General features: G+C 36.3%; 1 protein-coding gene across 1 annotated transcript in view; it reads left to right on the forward strand.

Moving 5' to 3' along the window:
- The window catches only part of LOC127879740 (dual oxidase 2-like), a 61210-nt gene extending 46624 nt beyond the window's left edge, over positions 1 to 14586 (forward strand). The window contains 16 exon segments of the mRNA XM_052426762.1: positions 1 to 191; positions 538 to 631; positions 873 to 1054; positions 1435 to 1449; positions 1851 to 1920; positions 2294 to 2508; positions 3735 to 3965; positions 4113 to 4206; positions 5149 to 5198; positions 5504 to 5538; positions 5540 to 5786; positions 7905 to 8134; positions 8267 to 8494; positions 9085 to 9174; positions 9601 to 9729; positions 12677 to 14586. The exon segment at positions 1 to 191 is cut by the window's left edge and continues 32 nt beyond it. Of these exon segments, the coding sequence (XP_052282722.1) occupies positions 1 to 191; positions 538 to 631; positions 873 to 1054; positions 1435 to 1449; positions 1851 to 1920; positions 2294 to 2508; positions 3735 to 3965; positions 4113 to 4206; positions 5149 to 5198; positions 5504 to 5538; positions 5540 to 5786; positions 7905 to 8134; positions 8267 to 8494; positions 9085 to 9174; positions 9601 to 9729; positions 12677 to 12802 (2227 nt within the window). The 3' untranslated portion in view covers positions 12803 to 14586.
- The last annotated feature ends 11405 nt before the right edge of the window (positions 14587 to 25991 follow it).

A 25991-nucleotide genomic window follows, 5' to 3' on the forward strand; every position in this document is an offset into this window, starting at 1 on the left:
CAGCAATATGGATGGGACGACCGCAAACTCAATCTTCAAGATCCAGTTGACCCGCACGGAGTTTGCCGAGGCCCTCGGGCTCACGCCCACCTCAATGTTTGTTCGCAACATGTTCCTCATGGTGGACAAGGACAAGAACGGCCTCGTCAGCTTCCACGAATTCATGCAGATGTTCAACATTGTAGCCAAAGGTTAGTATAATTCTAGTGATAAGTTCATTTCGTTAAAGGTAAATCCACGCGAAAGGAAAATGCAAAACTCGTAAAAGGACACACTGAAGGGCTTCATGTATATATGCGTCTGTGCTCAATCAAAATGTGTTTTTTTAAAACGTTTGTTTGAAGCGCTTTTAGTACAACCACGCGATTTCATTTAACAGTTACGCAATAAAACACACACTTTTTAGAATACAATATATGGACTTTGCTTATCTAACATATGTTCTTTTTTTAAGTTATTATGTATACGTTACTTTCTTTGTTGGAAATGTTTTATTCAATACAACATAGTTTTCATTGCATGCGCGTTTGTTGCTAGGTAATGCCGGTGACAAGGCGGAGATGTTCTTCAACATGTTTGACCTAAAGAGGCGTGGCTGCCTAAGTCGTGATCAGTTTTCAAAGATGATTAAGTAAGTACTTCACGTTAAATGTCAGACATGTTCAGATTATAATAAAAAACGTGTAGTTTGCTTTGCCGTTCTGTATAAACCTAATTATTTAAACTGAAAATACATACCTATAAGTAGTTTGTGCATGGGTAAATCGATTGGTTATGCAGTCATGTGCTTTGTTATGTGCCCAGAGGTCAACGCTGTGATTTACTGACAATTTATAAGTTATTTATTAACTTTCGGCGATTGTTCTTTCAAGGTCAATGCTTGACCTCTCGGACACCGGACTAGACGACGACGACTTCAAGGTGCTTGTAGACTCGCTGTACCAGAAGGCAGGGCTTCAGCCGTCAAAGGACATAACTATTGGGGAATTTAAGAAGATATTTGCATCCGGGGAATATGAAAATACATTAGAACAAGCCACGTTACAACTCGCTGGTAAGTTTGACACTCCCAACTTGGGGTTAATGCTCTAGTGCTTGAGATAAATCTTAAAGAGTAGAGCTTGGTTGCTAAAACTGAAACTGCCAGTAAAGGTATTAGTTAACTTCAAACACAAATAGCTCTACAATTTATTTTAAAAGGAATGGGTTTTTCAAACATTTTTATTGTTTGAGCAAACCAATTTGTTACCAATTAATACATACATGAAACAGGCTTTTAACATTTTGAGCAATTAACAACAACAACAACAACAACAACAGCTACTACTACTTCTACTACTACTACTACTCCTACTACTACTATTACTACTAGTAGTAGTAGTACTACTACTACTACTTCAATTTTATATAATAAGCGTCTTTTTCTAATTTCAGGTGCAAAGCAACAGTGTAAGTAAACGCTATCTTAAAGGAAGTTACAGGTGGTTTACTTGGTCGCATAACAGAAGTGAAAAAGAACATACTAAAATTTTAATAAAACAACATGAAATGGGTTTTAAACATATAAGAGAGTTAACAGTTAATGAAATATTATCGGCAATTCATACAATTATTTAATAGGATTATCTTTATTATATTAAAATCCGCGATTTTGAATTAATTCCCGCAATGCTTAAAATAGAACTTTCTAACGACATTTTTATTTTTTTTAACGCCTGTTGTTCTTACACTAATCTTGTACTTGCACGCTAACTGCAGTAAAATCACTGCAGCTATTCACATCTGCAGCAATTCTCGCCCAGTGCTAAACAGGTATCTTGATACTGTTGTCAAATCATGTTTGAATTCAGGGCAAGGCAAGGGTCGGGCAGTGGAGCAGTCCTTCAGTCGCCGCAGAAAAACGTTTATCGATTCCTTTGGGTAGGTTGCGCTCTGACGGCGCTTAAAAGTTCGATGTCGTCTCACAGTAGTAGTTACTGTAGTATTTTTTTTTACGTTTTTTTGTAGTATCATTTGTTTTAGAAATTAAAACTGCTTTTAAAATAATCCGTGTGTGGACGCTTTACATAGGCATATATATTTTCATTAAGTAATAATACTAATACTGATGGAATTAACGATAATAAAAATAATATACCGGGTAATAACTATTATTAGATTTATAATGATGATGGTGATGATAATGGTGATTATGATCAGAATACATCAACATACATCAGAATATGTAAGTTTATCTTCGAAAGACTTCACCACTTGCCAAGTCATCCTAATTATTGTTCGCCTTTTATCTTAGCGAATCAGCGGCGACTGATGGAGGCGCTCCCAGGCAGCAGCGCCCGAAGTCACACCTGCGGGGCGAAGTAGTGAAGAAAAGCCGTCCCCCACCCACGGGCTTCTGGAAACACTGGAACAGCTTCACGAAATACGTGGAGAACTACCGCCGCCAGATCTTCTGGGTGTCACTATACATTCTGATCACCATTGGCATCTTCGCGGAACGCGCCTTCTGTAAATCGAAAATTATATACGTACATTTGTATATGTTATATGTCGTTATGGATGACATTTCAGAATTACATCAATCTTCTGTATTGGTGTTCAAGTTCATAATGACAGACCCAAACAGCAATTAACTAGTTTTAAATTAAAAGTGCTTGTTACCTCATTGCAAATTCAGTCAAAATACGATGGATGACTCTGTGTTTTAATTTCATTTGTTTCACACTGTATATATTATACTATTAAGTAGCTGTAGAAAAATCACGAAAACATAGATCTTTAATTTGGAAAAAGAATCATACAAACTGCCATCAATTTATTGCTCTGTTTTAATAGAGTTTTTTTATAAACGCACTGTGTATACGAGATGTTTTCTCTCCACATGGAAGTAAATTAAAATAAGTAATAATCCATGTATGTGCATATATGTAACCCTTAATAACGAGCAGTAAATAAAGTTACCACTTTTTTAGTATGTGTGTTCATATTAATATGGATATTCTTAACAATTCGATAATCACATATTTGATGGTGACGATCTTCTCCAATTATTTTCCTGCAAACCCTTCATTTGAACGCATGTAGGTAACGACTAGTGAAGATTTTCGCCCATTGTATTACTACACACTATTCATTTGAGCGCTTTTAGAAGATTCTGAAGATTTGTATTTCCATTATGTTCATGCAGGCTGTACTTTTAAGCTCATCTAGATAACAAGTAATGAAGATTTTTTCCCTATTCTATAGATAAAGTGAAGATTTTATCACACTCTATTTATGCGGATAATGATATGAGCGCATCTAAATTAAAACTTAAGATGGTTTTCTTCCATTCTGTTCACGCAGACTATTCGTGTGAGCGCACATAGAAACTGCTTGTGAAATTTTCTTCCATTCTATTCATACAGGCTATTCATTTGAATGCATCTAGATACCGCTTGTGAAATGTTCTTCCATTCTATTCATGCAGAATATTCATTTTTAGCACACCTAAATACCAATTGTGAAATTTTCTTCCATTATATTCATGCAGGCTATTCATTTGAACGCATCTAGATAAATACTAGTTGTGAATATTTTTTTTTCCATTCTATTCGTTCAGACTATATTTTATTTTTAAACATCTAGATAGCACAAACTGAAGATCCCCCCCCCCATTTATTGTATGTAGACTATTCATTTGCGCGAAACAAGACAGCAGCGATTTAAGTTTTTCTCCTATTATATTCACACAGACTATTCCCTTGAACGTGAGCACTTTGGGCTCCGCCGCTTGGCCGGATATGGCGTCTCAGTGACGAGAGGCGCCGCCAGTGGCATGATGTGGACGTTCTCGTGCCTGCTGCTGACTATGAGCCGCAATACAATCACCTTCCTGAGAGAGACGTTCCTGCACAGGTTCATCCCCTTTGATAGCTTCCACGCCTTCCACAAACTCATCGCTTATATGGCGCTCATCTTTAGAGGTACTACAATTTATTGTTGTTTCGTCGCCTTACAAGAGGCCTGTTTACAGTTTCGGCTTGACGACGCAATACTATGAACACATAACTTACATGTAATGAATAAATTCGAACAATTATCAATAAACCGATGAAATCATGTGTTTGCAGTGATGCACGTATTTGGTCACGGTATAAACCTGTATCACATCTCCACGTGGGCCTCTGGAGACCTCAACTGTGTCTTCAGGGAGTACTTCCGGGCGTGAGTAGACACAAACACAAATTTGACAAGATTTCCGGAAAACCTATTGGCGGCCAATTTGATCACGTTTTCTTATTCTAACTTGCAAGCACAAGAAATGTGCCTGAAAAAAAACATTGGAATATATTCTGCAAGGATGAATAAATGTTAAAATTGATTGGGGTGGTCTTTTTTCTAACAGAAATATTCCTTTTTGGAAGCATATCCCACACATCGCTATTTATTTTTAACATTAAAAAAGGAAGCAATTTTCTGATTGGACGACTGGAAAGTTGTACCATGAATGCCAGACTCTGATTGGCCAACTTAAGGTTGTACTATGACAGCCAGACTTTGATTGGTCGACTGTAAGGTTGTGCAATGAAAGCCAGACTCTGAATGGGCGACTTAAAAGTTGTACCATGAAAGCAAGGCTCTGATTGGCCGATTAAAAGGTTGTCATGAAAGCAAGACTCTGATTGGTCGACTAAAAGGCTGTACCATGAAAGCAAGATTTTGAATGGTCGACTGAAAGGAGGCGCCATGAAAGCACGGCTCTGATTGGCCGACTGAAAGGTTAACAATTAAAGCCAGAGTCTGTTTGGCCTAATGAAAGACTGTACAATGAAAACACGGCTCTGATTGGACGCCAGAATGGCTGCACTAATTAAATATTATTCTTAATGCCCTCAGATCAAAATATTGATGTTTTCTTTGGTTGTATTGATCCATGCATGTCGTATATAGACTATCAAAGATCAGTTTGATGCATGGGCTTAGATTAATTTTATATGAAGGCCGAAACAACATTTAACAAAAGAGGAAATGTAATCTATATTAATTTTCAAATAAAAAAGATTATTACATGTATTATTATGTGTCTTTGGTCGCTGCTAAATTTATCACACGGTCATCGTGCATGCTATATAAATGGTAACTTAATGTATTTGTTATCGCTTTCAGCACGGACAAATTAGCTTCCTTCCATTACTGGGCATGGACGACCATTACAGGTATGTGCAAACATGTGTGTATTTATTAGCTCCAAATGCAAACGACAGAAACAAGGCTAGAGACAAGAGATTAGAATTTCACGACGAATAAACGACATAAACATAAACTTGTTTTCAAACACACGTTTACTAATTAGTTATTATCAATTGATTCTTCAGTATCAGAACAACACAGAACTACTTATTGTCAATTGCTTCCCTTTCACAAAAGCTTTTAAATTAAATAACTGTTATTCAAACTGGTGTATAAGGAGGAACCTACTGTTAATTTCTACGGGCAATACATTGGTTACACTATTTATCAGGACTGACTGGAATAGCGCTGACGCTCATAGTCAATCGTAATGTACGTGTTTGCGACGCCGTACGCGCGCCGGAACCTCTTCAGCGCCTTCTGGACGACGCATTTGCTCTACATCGGCCTTTACGGCTTCATGCTCATGCACGGATGGGGCCGTCTAGTGCAGGCACCGCTCACGCAGAACTTCCTGTACGGCCCACTGTTTGTTTATGTCGTAGACAAGCTGATCAGTATCAGCCGGAAGAAAGTTGAGATTGCGGTACAGAAGGCAGAGCTGCTGCCATCTGGTAAGTTCTTTGAACTATGTGTCCATACCAACGGGATTCTTATACTGAACACTTGGTATATTGGTACTGCTCTGGCATCGGAACTTATAGGTCGTCAGGTTGATCTCTCATTAAACCATAACATATTTACCATAATTACTATAGTTTTTGGAGACTCTTATTTATCGGACACTCATAGTTTTCGGTTAAAATCTTTTTAGGTCAAAATGATTATTTTTGTGACTCCATTTTTTCTGACACGCAGATTTCCCCATATAATCGATTGAATTGAACATGTCCTATTTTTGGTAATCCGGTGATATATCACACATGTGTTTTACAACACGAGGACAGTGATCAAACCTGGCAGAAGTCATTGGACCGGAACGTGGGCGTTATTTGTGTAACTAGTATACGTGTTATAGACAATGGCTGAAAATTTGCGAAAACTGTACTTTGGGAATATTGTTGAGTATCTTAATTTGCGGACTCGGAGAAAAATATAATTATTATTAAATGTCCGAAAATTTAGAGTAATTACGGTATTTTTATCTTTCGCATAAAACATTAACATGGTGCAAGATAACGTGACTTTTTGGGATTCCACCTTTTACCTTTTACGTATTAAAACGACGGTAAGTGGTGCTATATTTCAAATAACGTTTTAAAACAAGTTTCCTTAAGAACTATAACTAGTGCATAAAACACAAATTTTCATGCTGCTTATGGAAATGTGAATGACATCAGATTTACTTTATAACAAGCATGTGATCTTGTTCAAAAAATCCATTTTTACTGCATTCACTACACACGGTTATGTGACACGCAACGTGAAATTTTGTCACCGATTTCAGAGGTATTCAAGGATTTATTCGTATAACTTTAGATATCGACACAAACTGCAAGAAAACTTGTCTTTTATGAACTATAGATTTTTGCAAACGTATTTCAATAGCTTGAGATATTTGCAAAACATAAGTTCTTAACGGCGTAATTACATTCTGTCCAGCCCTTTGTGTGAACCCCTGAAAACCCCGTTGATTCTGCACCCTGTTTAACCCAGATGCACTGAACTAGGTGCTTCACATCCGGAACTTAAAGACACAGGTCGCTACTGGAGTTGTACGGATTCTGTTTCTTTAGATCTATACGTTTCTTGCTACATCTTTGGTTTCTTTCAATCACCCCTATAAGTAAACTTAAAACCTATCTGAGGGAGACGTCCAAACGGGAGTGGCGAACTTCACTCGATACAAATAAAACCACGCAACATTGTTTTCAAAAATATGTATCGAGGAATACTTAAGTCTGCAGGCATCGAGTCAGTAAATTATTATAGCCTCGCTCTGTGAACAGGTTTTTTTAAAGCATGTACATAATGTGTCGTCTCAGATGAGCCTGTGCAGCCCGCACAAACTTATCAGAGACCAAACTTTCCGTTTTATGATATCTTTCATTTAAAAAAATCTCTTCTTATAACAAAATCCAGTTAAGACGGAAAATGTCGTCCCTGATTAACCTGTGAGGACTTCACAGGCTAATCTAGGCCGACACTTTACGCACATGCATTAAACTACCTTTTCACAGAGCGTGACTCAGTTAATCCGAAGTCTGCACAGGCTAATCAGGGAAGACACTTTCCGCTTTATTCTATCTTTTATGTAAAGATAGTCTCTTATTAGCAAAAATCCTATTATTAAACAACCTTTTCACAGAGCGAGACTCAATCAATTCGCACCACCCGTTTAGCAGTCAGTTTCCTGCTATTGATGCTACTTTCCATGAATGCTCGTCTATGCCAGCAAACAGATCCGTCGTAAACCATAAAACACAATCATAATGATCATTTACTTTTACAAAGTAGTTACATTCTTGTTTTTGTTACGTATCATTACAGATAAAAGATATCTAAATAAATTAATACACACAAATCCCTTGCTTCTCTTTAGTTTCCTTCCCGACACCAATCTGTCTAAACTATCAGCGTGTGTATTGTCATGTTTTATTTAAATCAAGTTCACTCTTACAGTAATGAGTGGCATAAGTATATGTAGTGAATTGATCTTTTAAAGGATATCAAGGGTTGATGCTACTTGGTATCACTGGAAGTGCATGAATTGATCTTCATTATCTCATCAGATGTGCTGGGTCTGACCTTTAAGCGTCCGTCCAACTTTGACTACAAGTCCGGCCAGTGGGTCCGTATTGCTTGTCTGGAGCTGGGCACGAGCGAGTACCATCCTTTCACACTAACTTCCGCTCCCCACGAGGAGCACCTTAGCCTCCACATCCGGGCTGTGGGCCCGTGGACAATGAACATGCGCAAAACGTACGACACCAACAACAGGGATGGCAAGCCTTTCCCAAAGGTGAAGCATGTTTCTGGTGCTAGTAAAACCACTTGCTGTCGATATATTAGTTAATTAATTATTAAGTTATTTGATTGATTGCTAGACTGAATGATGGGACAATTGTTTCTTTGATTGATTGATTGATTCCAGCTGTACCTGGACGGCCCGTTCGGCGAGGGACACCAGGACTGGTACCGCTACAAAGTGTCCGTGCTTGTGGGCGGGGGCATAGGCGTGACGCCCTTTGCCTCCATTCTCAAGGACATCGTGTTCAAGTCGCGCACTTCCGCCGTGCGCTTCCCGTGCGAGAAAGTCTACTTCATGTGGGTGACGCGCACGCAGAAGCAGTTCGAGTGGCTCACCGACATCATTCGTGAGGTAAGTTAAACAGAGCGCTTTTATATACTTACATAAGCTAATGACGTTTTTTTTTCTTCTTTTATTGTAGAGGCCGGTAGAAGACATCAACCACTTAGAATCAGAACAAATCATTACGTTTTCTCTTTAATTAAAAGCCTGTTACCCCAGGTACGTTCGTCCTCGTATTATGAACCGCTTTACACATAATACCATTCTTTACTCTTTATGCCACAATAAGGGGAAACTAACCCATTATAACAGTTGAAAAGCCCCACTGCACTTAAAATTAAGTACGCATTGTTTGTTGGGTAAAGGACTATCCAATTATGGAGTTTATTCTTATAACTTAAAAAGCCTATCTATCTCTATATTTTAGAGTTATTTTATTATGTTTGACATTGAACCTATGTGTTTAAAAATGAATGCAATTGCGTATGGTTTAGTTACATTTGTTTGGCCTGAATCAAAGAACATTCATGTCAAGATTTGTTTTGACTAGAAGCATAATTTCCAAAAAGTAGAAATATAATTAAATAAAATATAGTTAAAGGATCGCTCAAATTAAAGATTTAAATTTAAGGTTTCCGTTTTTGTATTCCAATTATCAGGTTGAAAACAACGACCCGAACAATCTCGTGAACGTTCACATCTTCATTACCCAGTTCCAACAGAAGTTCGACCTCCGTACCACCATGCTGGTGAGTGAAATGTCATACTGAAAGAGGAGTAGACGTGTTAGTGGATTAAACCATCTTAGAAACTCGCTTAATTGAAGTATGCGCACTATACAGTCTATATTTTGAGTATAATTCAAAAGAGGTGAACTTCGTTGTTCATTTGCTTAACTGGTTTGTAAATGTATGTGTCGATCCTACTAAAAGCGTCCTTATATTTTTCCGGAACCAGAATCATGCACGGCAATATGCATTTTGTGTAAAACGTAATGTGTTAAAAGTAGAAGAGGACATCTTGTATTTTAAACTGAAACCGTGAAAACTCTTTTTTTGATTCCAGTATATCTGCGATCGAAAGTTTATAAACAATTGTTTAAAAAAAATCTGTATTAAGATAATTCCTATAAAAACTGCGCATTTTGCACTGATCAAACTCCTGGCTGTTTTCAGTACATCTGCGAGCGACATTTCCAAAAGGTTTGTGGCAAAAGCCTCTTCACCGGTCTAAAGGCCACAACGCATTTCGGTAGACCGGAGTTCGAGGAGTTCTTTAAGTCCATCCACCACGAGCACCCCAAGGTAAAGTTAGGCGCTCGGTTCATCAGAGTGCATTCTGTTTGGTTAAGTATATTTTATCGTTAAATTACGACTTCTCTATGGTTACATAGGAACTTAGGGACATCTGTGTTCTATCCCTTAATATTAATATTATAATATTCGTGAACCCCGATGCAACCTATTGTAACGTGTTAATCGTTTCTTCGGGATATATACAATGGCAACAAACACTAGTGGTATTTTTCAACAAACGGATTTCCCTGGTGCTTTCCTTAGCCATTTGCTTGACTTGGGTTGACTTGGGTCGACTTGGGTTGACTTTGGTAGACTAGGGTGTCTTGGGTTGTCTTGGGTTGACTTGGGTTAACTTGGGTCGACTTGGGTTAACTTGGTTCGACTTGGGTGTCTTGGATTGACTTGTGTTAAATTGGGTCGACTTGGGTCGACTCGGGTGTCTTAGGTGACTTGGGTCACCTCGGGTGTCTTACACCTATAGCAACGAGTCTGCAGTATCCCCTGTTTGCGTTTTGCAAGGAAGACAATCAGCCAGTGTAGTACAAACGACACTAAGTAGCTTGACTCAGGCTGACCTACGAGACCTGACACGTGCACTTACTTATATTTCCGATGGAAACCTGTGACCCGGACCAGTATATGAGTATCTAGGCTACCCAGCAAGCTATAGTATGTTATGCGCAAAGTTGCCTGGGTCACCCCCACTCAAAAGGCATCCAAAGTCACAGAAATGTCCCTGGTTAAGAGGGGGTATATTGCTTTGCACATGTCGGTCGGTCGGTCTGTCGGTATGACGGTCCGTCCACCAGGTGGTTTCCGGATGATAACTCAAAAACGCTTACGCCTAGGATCATGAAACTTCATAGGTACATTGATCATGACTCGCAGATGACCCCTATTGATTTTGAGGTTACTAGGTCAAAGGTCAAGGTCACGGTGAGCCGAAATAGTAAAATGGTTTCCGGATGATAACTCAAGAACGCTTATGCCTAGGATCATGAAACTTCATAGGTAAATTGATCATGACTTGCAGATGACCCTTATTGATTTTCAGGTCACTAGGTCAAAGGTCAAAGTCAAGGTGACCCGAAATAGTAAAATAGTTTCCGGATGATTACTCAAGAACGCTTATGCCTAGGATCATGAAACTTCATAGGTAAATTGATAATGACTGGCATATGACCCCTATTGATTTTCAGGTCACTAGGTCAAAGGTCAAGGTCACGTTGACCCGAAATAGCAAAATGGTTTCCGGATGATAACTCAAGAACGCTTATGCATAGGATCATGAAACTTCATAGGTACTTTGATCATGACTCGCAGATGACCCCTATTGATTTTCAGGTCACTAGATCAGAGGTCAAGGTCACGGTGACCCGAAATAGTAAAATATTTTTCCGGATGATAACTCAAGAACGCTTATTCCTAGGATCATGAAACTTGATAGGTAGATTGATCATGACTCGCAGTTGACCCCTATTGATTTTCAGGTCACTATATCAAAGGTCAAGGTCACGGTGACCCGAAAAAGTAAAATGGTTTCCGGATGATAACTCAAGAACTCTTATGGCTACGATCATGAAACTTCATAGGTACATTGATCATGCCTTGCAGATGACCCCTATTGATTTTGAGGTCACTAGGTCAAAGGTCAAGGTCATGGTGACCCGAAATAGTAAAATGGTTTCCGGATGATAACTCAAGAACGCTTATGCCTAGGATCATGAAACTTCATAGGTACATTGATCATGACTCGCAGATGACCCCTATTGATTTTCATGTCACTAGGTCAAAGGTCAAGGTCACGGTGACCCGAAATAGTAAAATGGTTTCCGGATGATAACTGAAGAACGCTTATGCCTATGATCATGAAACTTAATAGGTAGATTGATCATGACTCGCAGATGACCCCTATTGATTTTCGGGTCACTAGGTTAAAGGTCTAGGTCACGGTGACCCGAAATAGTAAAATAGTTTCCGGATGATAACTGAAGAACACTTATGGCTAGGATCATGAAACTTCATAGGTACATTGATCATGACTCGCAGATGACCCCGATTGATAACCAGGTCACTAGGTCAAAGGTCAAGGTCACAGTGACAAAAATATATTCACACAATGGCTGTCACTACAACGGAGAGCCCATATGGGGGGCATGCATGTTTTACAAACAGCCCTTGTTACAATAGGAGCATACCGCGGCATTTATTACGAAATATGTGTCCTTTCATCATATTAAATGTCTATTCTGCAATTATATCACGTTACCTAGGCAATATGAGGAAAAAAGCATTTCACATTATAAGCAGCATAACAATCTGTCTTATGCACTTGTTTAAATTCTTAAAAAAAGCAGCACTTATCGGTGTGTTTACTTCCATTAACGTTCAATTGGGAACCCAACAAAGTCACGTGATCCTGCACCCTGTTAATTATAGCGACACACTATGAACGCCACATGGTATACACGACTCTGGGTAAATTAATGTGTTCGCCATTTAATTATAATGCCTTATTAATAGGCTTAACTATTTGCAATACAACGTTTGGGAATTCAGTGAAACTTATTGGCATTAATAATGCTGTTTACATTATAATACACCCTTGTACCTGAGTTGCTCTTCTCTTAACCTTAGCAATGCAGCATTTCATTCGTTCATCTGCGCATGTATTTCCCCCGCCTACTAAGAACAAACAAGGAAACCTTTTTCGCCCATTCGTCCATTATAACAAAATCATTCCGTAACAAAAACTAACATGACGCGTGGAGTTTGTCAATGTCAGGCTGTATACATGTACAATTGCTTAGAAAGGCCTCAGCTTTGATCTGTCAATGAACGTCATGAATATTTTCTATAAATCAGTCAGTCATGGACACTATTTGATGCATACAATTTGAAGTGAATGGCAGAGGATTGTATGTCTTTAAACGATCTTAATGCAATATTGCAGGTTCAGCAAGTGGGCGTATTTAGCTGCGGACCTCCCCCTATGACCCTGAATGTGGAACACGCATGCGCGGCGATGAACAAATACACGGACTTCCCAAGCTATATTCACCACTTTGAAAACTTCTAGCGCATGTGCACTTTGCATATGGAAAAAACTTTCAAATGACGGAATCACTGTCGTAAATGTGCCATAGTTTTCTAAAATGTGCTTAACTTAAGCTTCACTCTACAATGGTATATATGTAATGTTGCAAATGGAAATAAGCATGGGTGTCAATGGTTGTAAATAACATGAATGCTTTCATACAATTGCTAAGATTGATGCCGTTCTTTTGTCACAGTCTATATGTACATATATCATGATGTTTTTCTCCTTCCATGTATACGAAACCGATTTGTTTTCATGAAGACAGTAACCCCGCAAACAACTCTAAATGATTTGTAATTTGATAAAGATTAAACAAAAAAGTAATTTTCAGCCTTATCATTTCGTAGAAATGTTCAGCATTTTGTTTTAAGGGACTGAATTAGTATCAATTCTAGTCTTAATGAATATTCCTTCCATTGATTTGTTTCATATTCATACATTTCATTCACGGTTGACAGTATTAATTCCTCCTGGTATTGTTTTCTCAAACTATTAAAGTCTTAATTTACATCAGAACAAACACTGATAGGAATGACTGAATAATACTATACATTTATGATCATGCCCCTCACAACTTACGTGTTTAGCGATTAGAAATAGTTGTTTACGTAGATTTCATTTTGAAATAAATTTTAGTATAAAATATATAATTAATTAACTTATTATGGTTGCATGGATTACTGATAAGCACTTCTGCATACTGAAGTTTAATTCCAAAAACAATATTTATGTTTTTGTGTTACATATTTCATTTTTGTCGTCTATAACTTTAACCGCTACAAGTAGAAATATTTGGTTATTTCCATATGACCGCTGATTGCCACTTTAAGTAATTGTTTTATCCCAGTTGATCCCAGTAAGCTTCCACGTCCTTTTTAACACAATCATTAAAAATAAATGGTTACATAAACGTTGTGGAATTTTATGAGATAATTGTTTACAAGTAAGTTTAACTAGACAGTTGTCGCGCCACGTATTATATCTTATAACAAAATTGTCTTTTGAGAAATATCGCGTTAAATGATGAGCAAATAGTTTTCTATATTTATAAAAATGTTCTTTAACATATTAAGTATTTAATACCGCATTTAAACATAATTATGACAATGTGCACTTCTCTGTCTAACAATAGTACGTATATGTTCGATTTTCATATCATATCAAGTTTAACATGCTTCCATATAAACGCTTAGGCACATGGGTGGTGTAATTAATGTAATTTAAATGTTACTATTTTTCCTTTTAAAACAATATATATTATTGAATTTTGTTCCATTTAAATAAAATCGGCACGTCACTTCATTCACTTTTTCCTGTTATAATTGCATCATTCAAACCCTTTGGTGTCAATGTTTCGTAGCTTTATTGTAATCTTGTATTGAGTCCAATCAATTGGTTTATTTAGGGAAGTATTGACAATCTGCTTTTTTCTGTTTTCGTTTATAACTTGCATTGGTGCGAGTACATGCTTAATTCATTAAATATTTATGCAATCATTATGATCAATTCATATATCAATCCGGTACGCGAACATACTACAATTTTTGTCAAACAATTGTAAAAAAGTGTTTATATTTCATATGTTAGCATGCTATCAAGTAGAAAAGTTGACGCATAACGCACGTGTCGGTTTCATGGAATTGTAACTATAATGATTAATTGGTTTTTATGAAAAAAATCGCAAATTTGTGCTTTGAATTGTGCATTAAAGCTAATTCACTTTTTGTAAAATGACAAAATCATTAAATTATGCCACAGCTTTATTTGCATTTTTCGTTGTCTTTATAAAAGAACATAAAAGTTGTTGTGAAAAATAAAATAAATAAAAAGACAACCAAGATGCCTAACAGTGCTTGTTGAAGATCATACATAGGCGAAGACCCGACTGTGATTGAACGCTTGAACAAAGGATGGATTTCTTGCTCGTGTTATTTAGCTTGAACAAAGGTTTGATTTCGTGCTCTTGTTATGTAGCTTGAACAAACTTTGGTTTATTTTTATCTCTTGAGCCGTAGCTTGAAAAAAGGTTGAATTTCATTTTATACACAGACATGCGGTTTTACTCATTAAAAATAGAGTTTAGAATTTATTTCAACATACATTAGGCTTTAAGCCCATGCGTACACACATATTACAAAACAAATATATTCCCAAATGGTCAATGACGTACAGAATTGTTAACAGAACTTAGATCAAAATCTTAACACAACAAATTTGTATACACTTTATCGTATTTTGTATTCTTATATTAAGTAGATAGATAAATGTGTGTACATGGAGAGAAATTATTGATAACATAAGTCAGCTATCAATTTAAAAACTTTAAAAAATGGATAGAAGTCGATTTATTAACGGAGACGTCCCAGTTCCCCATAAACGACATTTTTTGTGTTTGCAACCTCACACCTAACACTTGTTTACAGTATCGTATGCATGTATTCTTTTAATCGGAACACTTTTATTTAACCCCCATACTTCACAACCATAGTTCAGAATAGTTTCAATAAGTTTATTAACAAGTTCAAGTCAATGATTAACTAATATATCTGGGTATTTCACTAAATATGTTATCATCTTGTATTTTGCTTTAAGAGTTTGTCATGAGAGTGCGTCATATGTTAATAAAAAAAACAGTGGTAAATAATATACCTTACGGAATCCGGATAGGGCCAAGTTGATTGTCGCGTGTCGACCTTCGAGGTCGACGCACGGCATTCAAGCGTCGCGTGATATGAAACTCGACTTTTGAAGTCGACATGCAACAATTAAGATTTGAGTGTCGCATATCAGCGCGGCTTTTAGAAAAAAACATATTGCAGAAAATCTTGACTGTCGACTGAATTGTCGACTGTCGCGATGAATGTCGAGTGTCGCTTCGCATGTCGACTTCTGCCTGTATGCTGTCAGGTCCTGCACATTTGCCGTTCTTCCATTTCTTGATGGCGCTGCTGATCGCTTTATTTGAGGGAGTACACCAATTGATTGGCAGATCGTTTGTAGCTGGCAGAATCTCCGGTGGGTTCCCAGCAGCTGGCCTGTTGAGAAGCTCCTGGAAGTGCTCAATCCACCTCTTCTTCTGTCATTCGTCATTTGTTATTACTCCTCCATTTTTGTCCCTTACTGGCCTCTCTGGCCTCTCTGGCTAGGCAAACTTTCCTTCTAATCTCTTGGTGATAGAGTATAGATCTTTAATTCTGTTCTGATAGGCTGCCTCTTCCACCTCTGTTGCAAGCGTCTTTAGATAGTATCGCTTGTCTGCTCTAATACTTTGCTTGACATTCCTATTTGCTTCGGTGAACTCTTCTTGTGCTTTCACTTTTGCGGCTCGTGTTCAGCTGTTGTTTACACTTGCCTTCTTTACTCGTCTTTCCGCAACTTTCTGAAGCGCCTCTGCTGAAGTCCACTCCTTGTGGGTGTAAGACTTGGAGCCCAGTACTTCTTGGCATGTTGAAGTCACTGCTACTTTCACGTTCTGACACTTCTGCTCTATCGTCTCTTCTTTAAGCAGCTCCTCTAGGACCTGGAACTCGTTGGAGAGAGTGACCTTGCACTCTTCTTGTTTCCAGGTGTCTTTCAGTGTGGCAGAGTTGTAACGTTGGCGTTAGATTGGGCCCCTGTTCAACTCTTCTTCAGGTTTAGTTTCAATCGGGCGACAATGGGATGATGTACGGAAGCCACGTCTGCTCCTCGCTTGACACGTACATCCTGAAGAGAGCGACGAAACTTCCTTGTGATGCACAAGTGGTCAATCTGGTTCTGCGTTGACAGGTCTGATGACACCCAAGTTGCCTTGTGTATCCGTCTGTTAAGGAAACACTTCCTTCGATGACCAGGTAACTTGTGGCGCACAGGTCAGCGAATCTCTCCCCGTTGTCGTTCATCTCGCCTAACCCTTGCTTCCCCATGCTCTCCTCATATCCTCGGTTGTTACTGCCGATATTGGCGTTGAAGTCACCCATTAGAATGATGATGTTTCTCTAGGGTATGTCTTGTATGATGGTCGACAGTCTATTGTAAAAGTTTTCCTTTTCATCCTCTTTACTGTTATTCGTTGGGGCGTAGCACTGGATTATGTCTACATTGATCCTCTTCTTTATTGTCAGGAAAGAGGCCGTCATGATCCGTGGTCCGTGTGTCTCCCACCCGATGAGCGCTCTCTGTGCCGACTTCGAAAGCATGTTAGCTACTCCCTGGGTGTGTGTTGCATCCTCCTGCTCATCCCCCGAGAACAATAGTAACTCTCTGGAAGTCATGCGCTTCTGCCCAGAGCCAGTCCATCTTGATTGACTGATCCCTAGGGTTGTGAGGTTGAACTTCCTCATCTCTGTGGCCACTTGTGCTGTCTTCCCGGTCTAGTACATGGTTCGGACATTCCATGTACCGATGGTGGTTGTGGTCCTGGTGGACATGATGATCTACGGCCTGATGGCTTCCAGTTGACAATGGCTTTCACCGTCCGGCGTTAAACGTCCTCCAGCTGGAGGTCCACCATCCCCCAAGTCCGTGATGTCTGTTGTTATTCTGTTTGGCGTTTCTGTAGCAATAAGGTTTCAACGGGGTAGGGTAGCTGTCCCTACGCCTAACCCTCTTCCTTTTTCAGCGCGGGCCTTGAACCGCCCTTCGCTCCAAGTCCCTGGAAAATAACCTTTATTAAACATATTTTAAACAGTATATTTAATATCCTCAGAAAGTGTTCATTTGTAAAACCGTGTTTAAGAAACTCGTTTAATACGTAATCGGGACCAGCAGATTTTCCATTTTTTATAGATGTACATGCCTTCTTAATTTCGTGTTGTGATATTCAATATGTAAATCACCAAACATTGCCTGAAATGTCTCATTAAAGCGAGATTATACGATTTTGTCAAATATTTATTAATTTATATAAAATGTGTAAAACACATATTAAACATGTATTTAAATATAAATTAAAATGAAAGTTAAGAAGAACATGTGTCGAAAAATGCGAAATAAGCCAGATATTTAATTCTGAAGTCGATAAAGGCTGTACAGTCGAATTCGCCAGCATGTAAATCATGCATGTACGATGTGAATCTAAATTTAGTTTAACGGTTCATTTTTAATTCCTGCAACGATATATATTCATACGAACCACGAACACTAACATGGTGCATGAACATGTGTTGAATATTTTATCCCACAGAAAAACAAATCAAAGCGCTGAAGGCACTGAAGTTGTTCGCTATTGCATAATCTCATTGCATAATACGCATTTTGTAAAATTATGTTATAGCTTTTTAAATCGCAAGTTTGAAATGAACACAACCCATTCAAATTTATTAAGAGTGTGTCTTAACGCACAAGTCTAGATGTGTGTGTGTGTGTGTGTGTGTGTGTGTGTGTGTGTGTGTGTGTGTGTGTGTGTGTGTGTGTGTGTGTGTGTGTGTGTGTGTGTGTGTGTGTGTGTGTGTGTGTGTGTGTGTGTGTGTGTGTGTGTGTGTGTGTTTTCCATCCTATTTATGTTACAGAGATAACTTAGACAAAATATCAACAACCTGTCTCGTGTTTGACGTTCTGCAAGCATTAAAATATGATGAAAATGGTATAATGGGAACCAGTTAATATAAAATAAAATTTGCGATCACCATCATAATAAATGAATATAATTGGAATTCGAATCAAACTAAGCCTATAATTTCATGATGGAAATTCCCTTTACAAAACTTTTTTTAACACCATATACAATTAAAAATATACAATAAGATAATTGATGAAAAAAAAATCTGAGGTGCAGTACTTTTTACTCACGAATTAGGTAGTCGTAAAGAAAGTGCTGTTTACCCTTACTTTGTTGTTGATGCATTACTTGTTACCCTAGTAGTTCACACCGTGTCAACCTGTCTCTTACCTTAACATCCAGAAAGACCTCTCTTGCGCTTTTTCGGCAGTAGCTGTTTTACCCAACTTTTCACCTTCAATGACCTCTGCATAACGCCAGCATGCACGAATGAATACATTCGAACATTTTATAGACTGATTCGAGATAAATCCCCTGAAATTTGGCTGCATAACTGTGTCTGTGCATGTTCAAACGACACATAGACACAAATTGTGGCCCTGTTACAACTTCGCGTTAATATCCATCTCGCATAATTTCAGGGCCTGTACTCGGTCACTTAATCGTCAAGGGAAAACATAATTGACTATCGATAAACACATTTTTGTTTTCAAGATGAGAAAAAAAATCTTCGGTAATATAGATAGTGTCACGTTAAGAGAAAATCGTTTAATTGTCTAACCATTCATGTTTGCTGCACTCGGTCACTCTGTGAGGACATATATGATTTGAAAGTCCGTACTATAATTAGTTTGTGCTAACCCTTATGTGTGCTTTGACTATAATAACACACAGTTCATTCGGTTAATATGTGACAAACAAGTAAAAATACACACACAATAGTTTAACATGTGTTTTTAATTTAATTATTAAGAAACGTAAATAACAAACTTTATTTCAAAGTCAGAATTTCGCATCTCATGTTAAACGTTTTATAAATTGAGAACTGTAAATATAAACAAGCTTGACCAATGTAGAATACATGAGATATCGCTGCTACCTGTGGACAACAAAAGAACGTTTCCCAGACATATCAACTTTAACCCCGTTGTAGTAGCAAGAACTATCAACCAGGTTACGCAACGGACGCGTGATAGTGTATTGGAATCTCGATATGTTGATAAGCTGTACTTTTATTTTCCCGCATATATTAATAGCCTCAGATTATGAATGACCTGTGCTGAGCAAAATACCACGTGATTAAGATAGATAGTGGACTATTTTAATCATTCATAAACATTCTTTTCCGCGACACGTGTAATACTAACGTTGTTTATTGATTCTTTGCTATATACGCTCCGTTAAAACATATTCCATTTAACACGATATTCACATTATGTTTCCATTTGTGAATGAATAAAGTTGAAGAACTCAAACCTCTCGCATAAATTATAAAACTATTTCTCGGCGCGGATTCGGCAGATGCTGCAGTTATCAGGTTTAGCGTAATTGCGAAAAACTGGCTTGAAAAGCGTGGCACTAAAATTAATTGTTCAAAAGCGAACAACTAAAAATAGCATGTTGTATCTTGGTAAATCTATGGATTTATGTTATATTCAATGGACGGCAGGTTTAGAAGGTAATTACAGTTTAGCTTAGCTTATCACTAACAGACAGATAATAGAAATACCGTAATTAATTTGCTGACGATATGGGCTGGTCGAGCATGCATGGAAGTGTCTTTTTATGCCCCCGGTAGGGTGGCATATAGCATTTGAACTGTCTGTCCGTCCGTCAGTCTGTCCGAAAACTTTAACATTGGCCATAACTTTTGTAATATTGAAGATAGCAACTTGATATTTTGCATGCATGTGTATCTCATAGAGCTGCACATTTTGAGTGGTGAAAGGTCAAGGTCATCCTTCAAGGTCAAAAGTAAAAAAATACAATCCAAGGGAAGTAATAAGCTTTAAAAGGGAGATAATTTCTAAACCTGCTAAATGATATATTGACATTTTATTTCAAAGGGTTAAGCGGCGCAATAGGGGACATTGTGTTTCTGACAAACACAGCTTTTGTTAATAGAGTTAAATGTATCAGAAAGAGAAAAGGGGTTTGTTTTGGAGGTTTGGACAAATAAACATTGTTACATTAGTGGTATTGGGCAGAAACAATAATGTACAATAATTTACAAACATACACATATATATAGAAAACAATTTACATGCACATAATTGACATGTCAAACCTGCATGTACATAAAAAGTATAATAATTTCATTGATAATTTTCAATTCAAGCTTAATCATTTCAAGCTTGTTCGTCAACTCATTTAGGATAACATATTTTATAAAAGAATTAAACCGGTAATTACTCCGTATATACATGTAAATATGTGTGTACAAAAGGCACCATAAGCTAGAGCTCAACAATAATTTAAAATTAAATACATAGGGTTCTAAATAATATTTATAAATTTACATACACTACACTGACTTGACTTGTACTCATATCTATTTATTGTTAGGGACTGCCACTGTAGTTAGCGCCTGTCGTCTGGTGATAGTAAAATATTTTCTAATAATGCAAACTACTGAGGTATTGTACTCACAGTCAATGTCGGTATTGTGAATAGAATGTTTAAATTATATTCAATATATAATTGGTGGTAGTATATCATACAAAATTGTATTTGCACAAGGCTAAATAGGGTATTTGAAATAACTACAGACATTACAATTCATTTGGTGTTTGACATAGTAACAACAACAACAACAACAAACAGTTATTTAATACATCAACAAGTAAAAATTGGATGGCTGGAGGAATTGTTGAAATCAAAAATGTAGTTATAGACTAGTCTTGAATTGACTAAAGATAAAACAAATAAATGTGCATGTGTTTTTAAGTAAATGTATGGAATCGGACGATAAAAATGTGTTGAGATTGGCTTCATGCAATTAATGCCCCAATAATTGTTCTCTTTCAGGGTTAAAGATAGCATAAATTAAAAGATAGTGATGTTCAGAGCCAACTTGACCAGAGTTACACAGTGTACACGTTCTTTCATCAAATGGGGTTCCAGCGAATCTACCAGTTTCAACTGGTAACCAGTGGTTAGTTGTTCGGAATGTAAAGAGGTGTGTGTATTCAGATTTGGTGAATTTTATCAGGTAATTTTTTAAGATGGGGTTTGTTTGAAACTGTTATATGTTTGTCCTTTGTTTGATTGTTGTAGTTGAGTGTGCCATTGTGTTTTAAATTGGATAAGAAGTTTAGATTAAGCTAGGTGTGTTATTTTATTTTGTATTATAAAAATTGGTTTTCCCATAGGTCATTTAAGTCTACTGAGGTGAAAATTTCCTTAATTTTGTTAGCCCACTTAAAATTAGAGCTTGCAAGATCCATCATGTATTTGTAAATTTGGAGAGATATTTTCTGTTCTTTGCCTAGTAAGAGTCTGTTCTAGAATGAGATCAAATTACATTTGATGTATATTGCTATTGGATATCTGCCGAGTTATCCATATAAGAAGGCCATTGGGGTTGATTTTCTAGCATTAGTGAATTTTCTGAGTTGCTATGAATTTTTTCAAGGATATCTATGTTTTCGAAGCCAAATATCTCTGAGCCATAGGCTAGGATAGGTAAGAAAGTGTGGTCAAATAGTTTTAGGGTAAGGTCAATGGGCATGTCTGCGTTGTTTGCACGTGTGTAGAAAAGGTGCATTGCTTTATTTTCTTGTTTAGCTATATGTTTTCTGGCATTAAGGAATGAACCATTGCTAGATAGAGTAGTGCCTAGGTAGTGATAACGGTCGGTAATCTCGATAGGATTGTTACCTACTTTAAAATTAAAGTTCTGTTATTATCTAGCACCAAATATAATGATTTTAAATGATGTTTAAATTTACTTTTAGATGCCAGTGATCACAGTAGTTATTGAAGATGTCTAGACAGTTTTGAAAAGCAGTCTTTGAGTTCGAAAGGATCACTGCGTCGTCAGCATAGAGAAGGACAAGAAGTTTAAGCCACAGGGATAGATCCAGGGGATTTGTTAACTCTTTGCCAATTAAGCCATCGAGTTTCAAATTTGTTTGTAAGTCGTTTCAAAAGAGTGAAAAGATTAAATGTGATAAATTTTCGCCTTGTACAACGCCTTTTTCTGAGATGAAGAGCTCGGATATATTACCATTTGCTGAAATGCTTGATTTTATATTGTTGTAAATATTTTGAATCAATTGCAGAAATTGTCCATTAATATTAGGTTTGATTAGTGTATGCCATAAGCCAGCACGCCATACTTTGTCGAACGCTTGTGAAAAGTCTATGAATGCACAGAGAAGTTTTTGTTTGCTCTTTTTCAGAAATTTTATTAATGAATATGAAATGAATATATGGTCAGAGCATGAATAGGATTTCCTGAAACCGGCTTGATTTTCGTCTAAGCTCTTTTAGTAAAGAAGTAAAGAGTTTTCCTAAGCAGCCAGCTGAGAATAGTAATAGGACGATAGTTGTTTGGGTCTTTTGGATCACTTTTGTCTTTAAATATGGGGATTATTATACCATTTAACCAACTTTGTGGGATAAAGCCGGTTTCCATGACACAATTGAATAGTTTAATGTAGACTGGCATTAAAAGGTGTTTGGTAGACTAAATAAATTCGTTAAGGATATTGTCAAAAGGGCTCGGTGTTTTCGAGTTTTTGATTTTCTAAAAAATGCATTTTGCTATTTCTCCGTTAGTTATTAGATTGTTAAGTGTATTGCTTGTGTTGGTTGGACAATTTGAGTGTGTGTCATTGAATCGGTGGTTTATGATGGTGTTGGTGTTAATGTCTTCAAAATGATTGTAAAACTCTTGTTGTGTTGGTGTGTTGTTTACCTTACTTTTGGGCTTAAGTTTGTTTAGAAAAGACTAGTATTGCTAGGGGTTTTTGTAATTTATGGCACGAAGTTTTGTTTGCAAAGTTTTGTTTACTTTCTTTTATGTAATAATTCATTGTGCTCTTATATTATTTACTATCGTTAGTCATTCTTAATTTGTTGTCTTGACTTTTATTTTTTATTTTATTTTTTGTGTACTCATTTTTAGCGTTGTGGTAGATAGTGCGCGCTTTAAAACATTTTGGACCAAACCGAGATTTATCGTTTCCATGGCATTTTTAATAGATTTTTTTTGTTTTCAGGGTATGTACTGGTGTAAGCCTGGTTGAAAATCGATTGGAGTTTGCCTTTGATATATTCTACCGTTTTCTGTGATTGGGGTTATGTATTCATTTGTGATAAGATATGGCTGATTTTATCGTGATTCATGCTGTTAACAAATTGATCACAGCTTATTCGGGTTTCCATTTTGGCTTCTGCTTGTTGTTTAATTGGTTTGTGTCAGTTAAGTTTGGGGAATCTGTTTCTGGTATAGCTATGGACCTGTTGAGTACGCAGTGACCATCTGACAGTAGTAGATCTGTTTCAGTATGCTCTTTTCTCATATAGATCAGTGTCACAATTATAAGAAAAAAATAATAGGCTTGTCAAATTATGTATCTCTCTTACATGATATTTCAATTATACTACAAATTAAAAAGGAATTAAAAGAGATTATATAAGTGTATTTTTGTAACAAAATTAACATGCTTGTCAAGCCTCAGTTCTCACTTGTATGAATAATTTAATATATAACTATAATTATTGTACAAATAAAAATAACTTATGTTTTAACATTATCAAATACGGACAAACAAATTATTATTTTCAATAAAAGATCCTTATTAAAATGTTTCCAGCATTATTTACAATAAAAGATCCTTATTAAAATGTTCCAGCATAAGGTTTGATATGAACATGCAAGTAAATAGACATTGTCACTTTTGAATTATAGTTATTGTTTTTTTACAACAATTTATAATGCTGTTTATTAAAGTAAATGGCATATCTAGCTTATACCTTGGATATGTTTATATTATAAGTGCCGTTTATTATAGTAAATGGCATATCTAACTTATACCTGAGATATGTTTATGTTATGTGTGCTGTTTATTATAGCAAATGGCATATCTAACTTATGCCTTGAATACGTTTATGCTATAGGTATATTTAACATAAGCAAAACTGTCAAAAATACATATATTAATCCTAAATAGAAGCTGTGATTAATTTGTAAAATGTTTGATCCATGATCGCCATTAATTTGTTAATGTTTTGATTCATGTGTATAAAACTTATGTGTGTGTTTTTCCATGTTAATCTGAAAACTTATGAAAAAAACTATTTTTATTAATTTGTTAAAGCATTGATCCATTAGTATGAAACTTATGTGTACTTCAAGAGCATATATTAATCCTAAATGGAAGTTGTCATTAATTTGTTAAAGCTTTAATCCATGTGTATGAAACTTGTTTTGTTCCATGTTAATCTGATAATATTTGAAAAATTAATCCTATTTGTTACTGCCTAGGATTGACATCTGTTGTTGCAAACTTCATTGTGCAAAGCTTTAACAAACAATCTCATAACCAGCGCGTTATCATTTTTTTAGTAAATGCTGATATAACATGTATATATTTGTAAAAACTCTATGTCAATCATAGGTTATTGTTATGCGCTTATGATCACATGAAAATAACAATAATCTTCCATAAGAATTCTGAAAGTAGTACATTAAGTGATTTTTTATATAAATAATAAAGTTATCTATTTCTTAATAACATTGAATAAGCTCATATCTGCATTTAAAATAAGAGAATGATACAACATACATCTAATACATACTGTTTATTAAAAACTAAATCAACTTAATAAATTTTCAATAACTTCGCTTTGATTGATATCTGCTCTTAAAAATACAATAAAAAATACTTTATATAAACATAACTTTTCCAAAATGAATACTGAAATTAACTATTTACTGATTGCATATGTCTTTTTACCTCAGTAATGTTTGACCAAGCTTCCGTTACAAATATTGTCTTTTCTATCTTTATGTTTTCCTTAGTTTATTGTTTTTCTTTTGTTTCCTTCCACTATATGCAGATTATGCTTATGCTATTTTTCTATGTCTCTATTGGGGACCAGTCGTTTATTATGTTTTTTTCTCAATATTATTTCTTTTTACTTCTTCATTTCTATGGAAATTTCATCTTTTGGTATCCCCATTTTTTTTTTCCAATTTTTGTTTGTATGTATAGACATCTTATGTCTTATTATAGAAACCAACTGGACATGTTTTAAAATAGAAACTAACTGGACAAGCACACGTAAATTTCATTTACATCACCCTCCACCTCATTACATGATTAAAATATGTACTTTAAATGTAAAAGGGATCAACAATAAAGAAAAACGAATGAAAACATTCAAATGGTTAGACGAAAAAAATATAGTATATGTTTATTACAAGAAAGTGACTTGACACATACTTTAGCACAAACCTTAAAAGATGAATGGAACGGAAACATCTATCTCAGTGGACAACACACTAATAAACAAGGCATTGCCTTTCTGATAAAAAATAATATAGGGATCACAGTCGATAACTTTAACAAACTAATGATTGGCATACAAGCAAGTATAGATATCAAAATACACGAAACACAATTAACATTAATCAACGTTTACGACCCTAACACAGATGATTCCATTTTTTACGAAACA

Source organism: Dreissena polymorpha, chromosome 4 (genome assembly GCF_020536995.1).
Source record: "Dreissena polymorpha isolate Duluth1 chromosome 4, UMN_Dpol_1.0, whole genome shotgun sequence".
NCBI classification, from domain to species: domain Eukaryota; kingdom Metazoa; phylum Mollusca; class Bivalvia; order Myida; family Dreissenidae; genus Dreissena; species Dreissena polymorpha.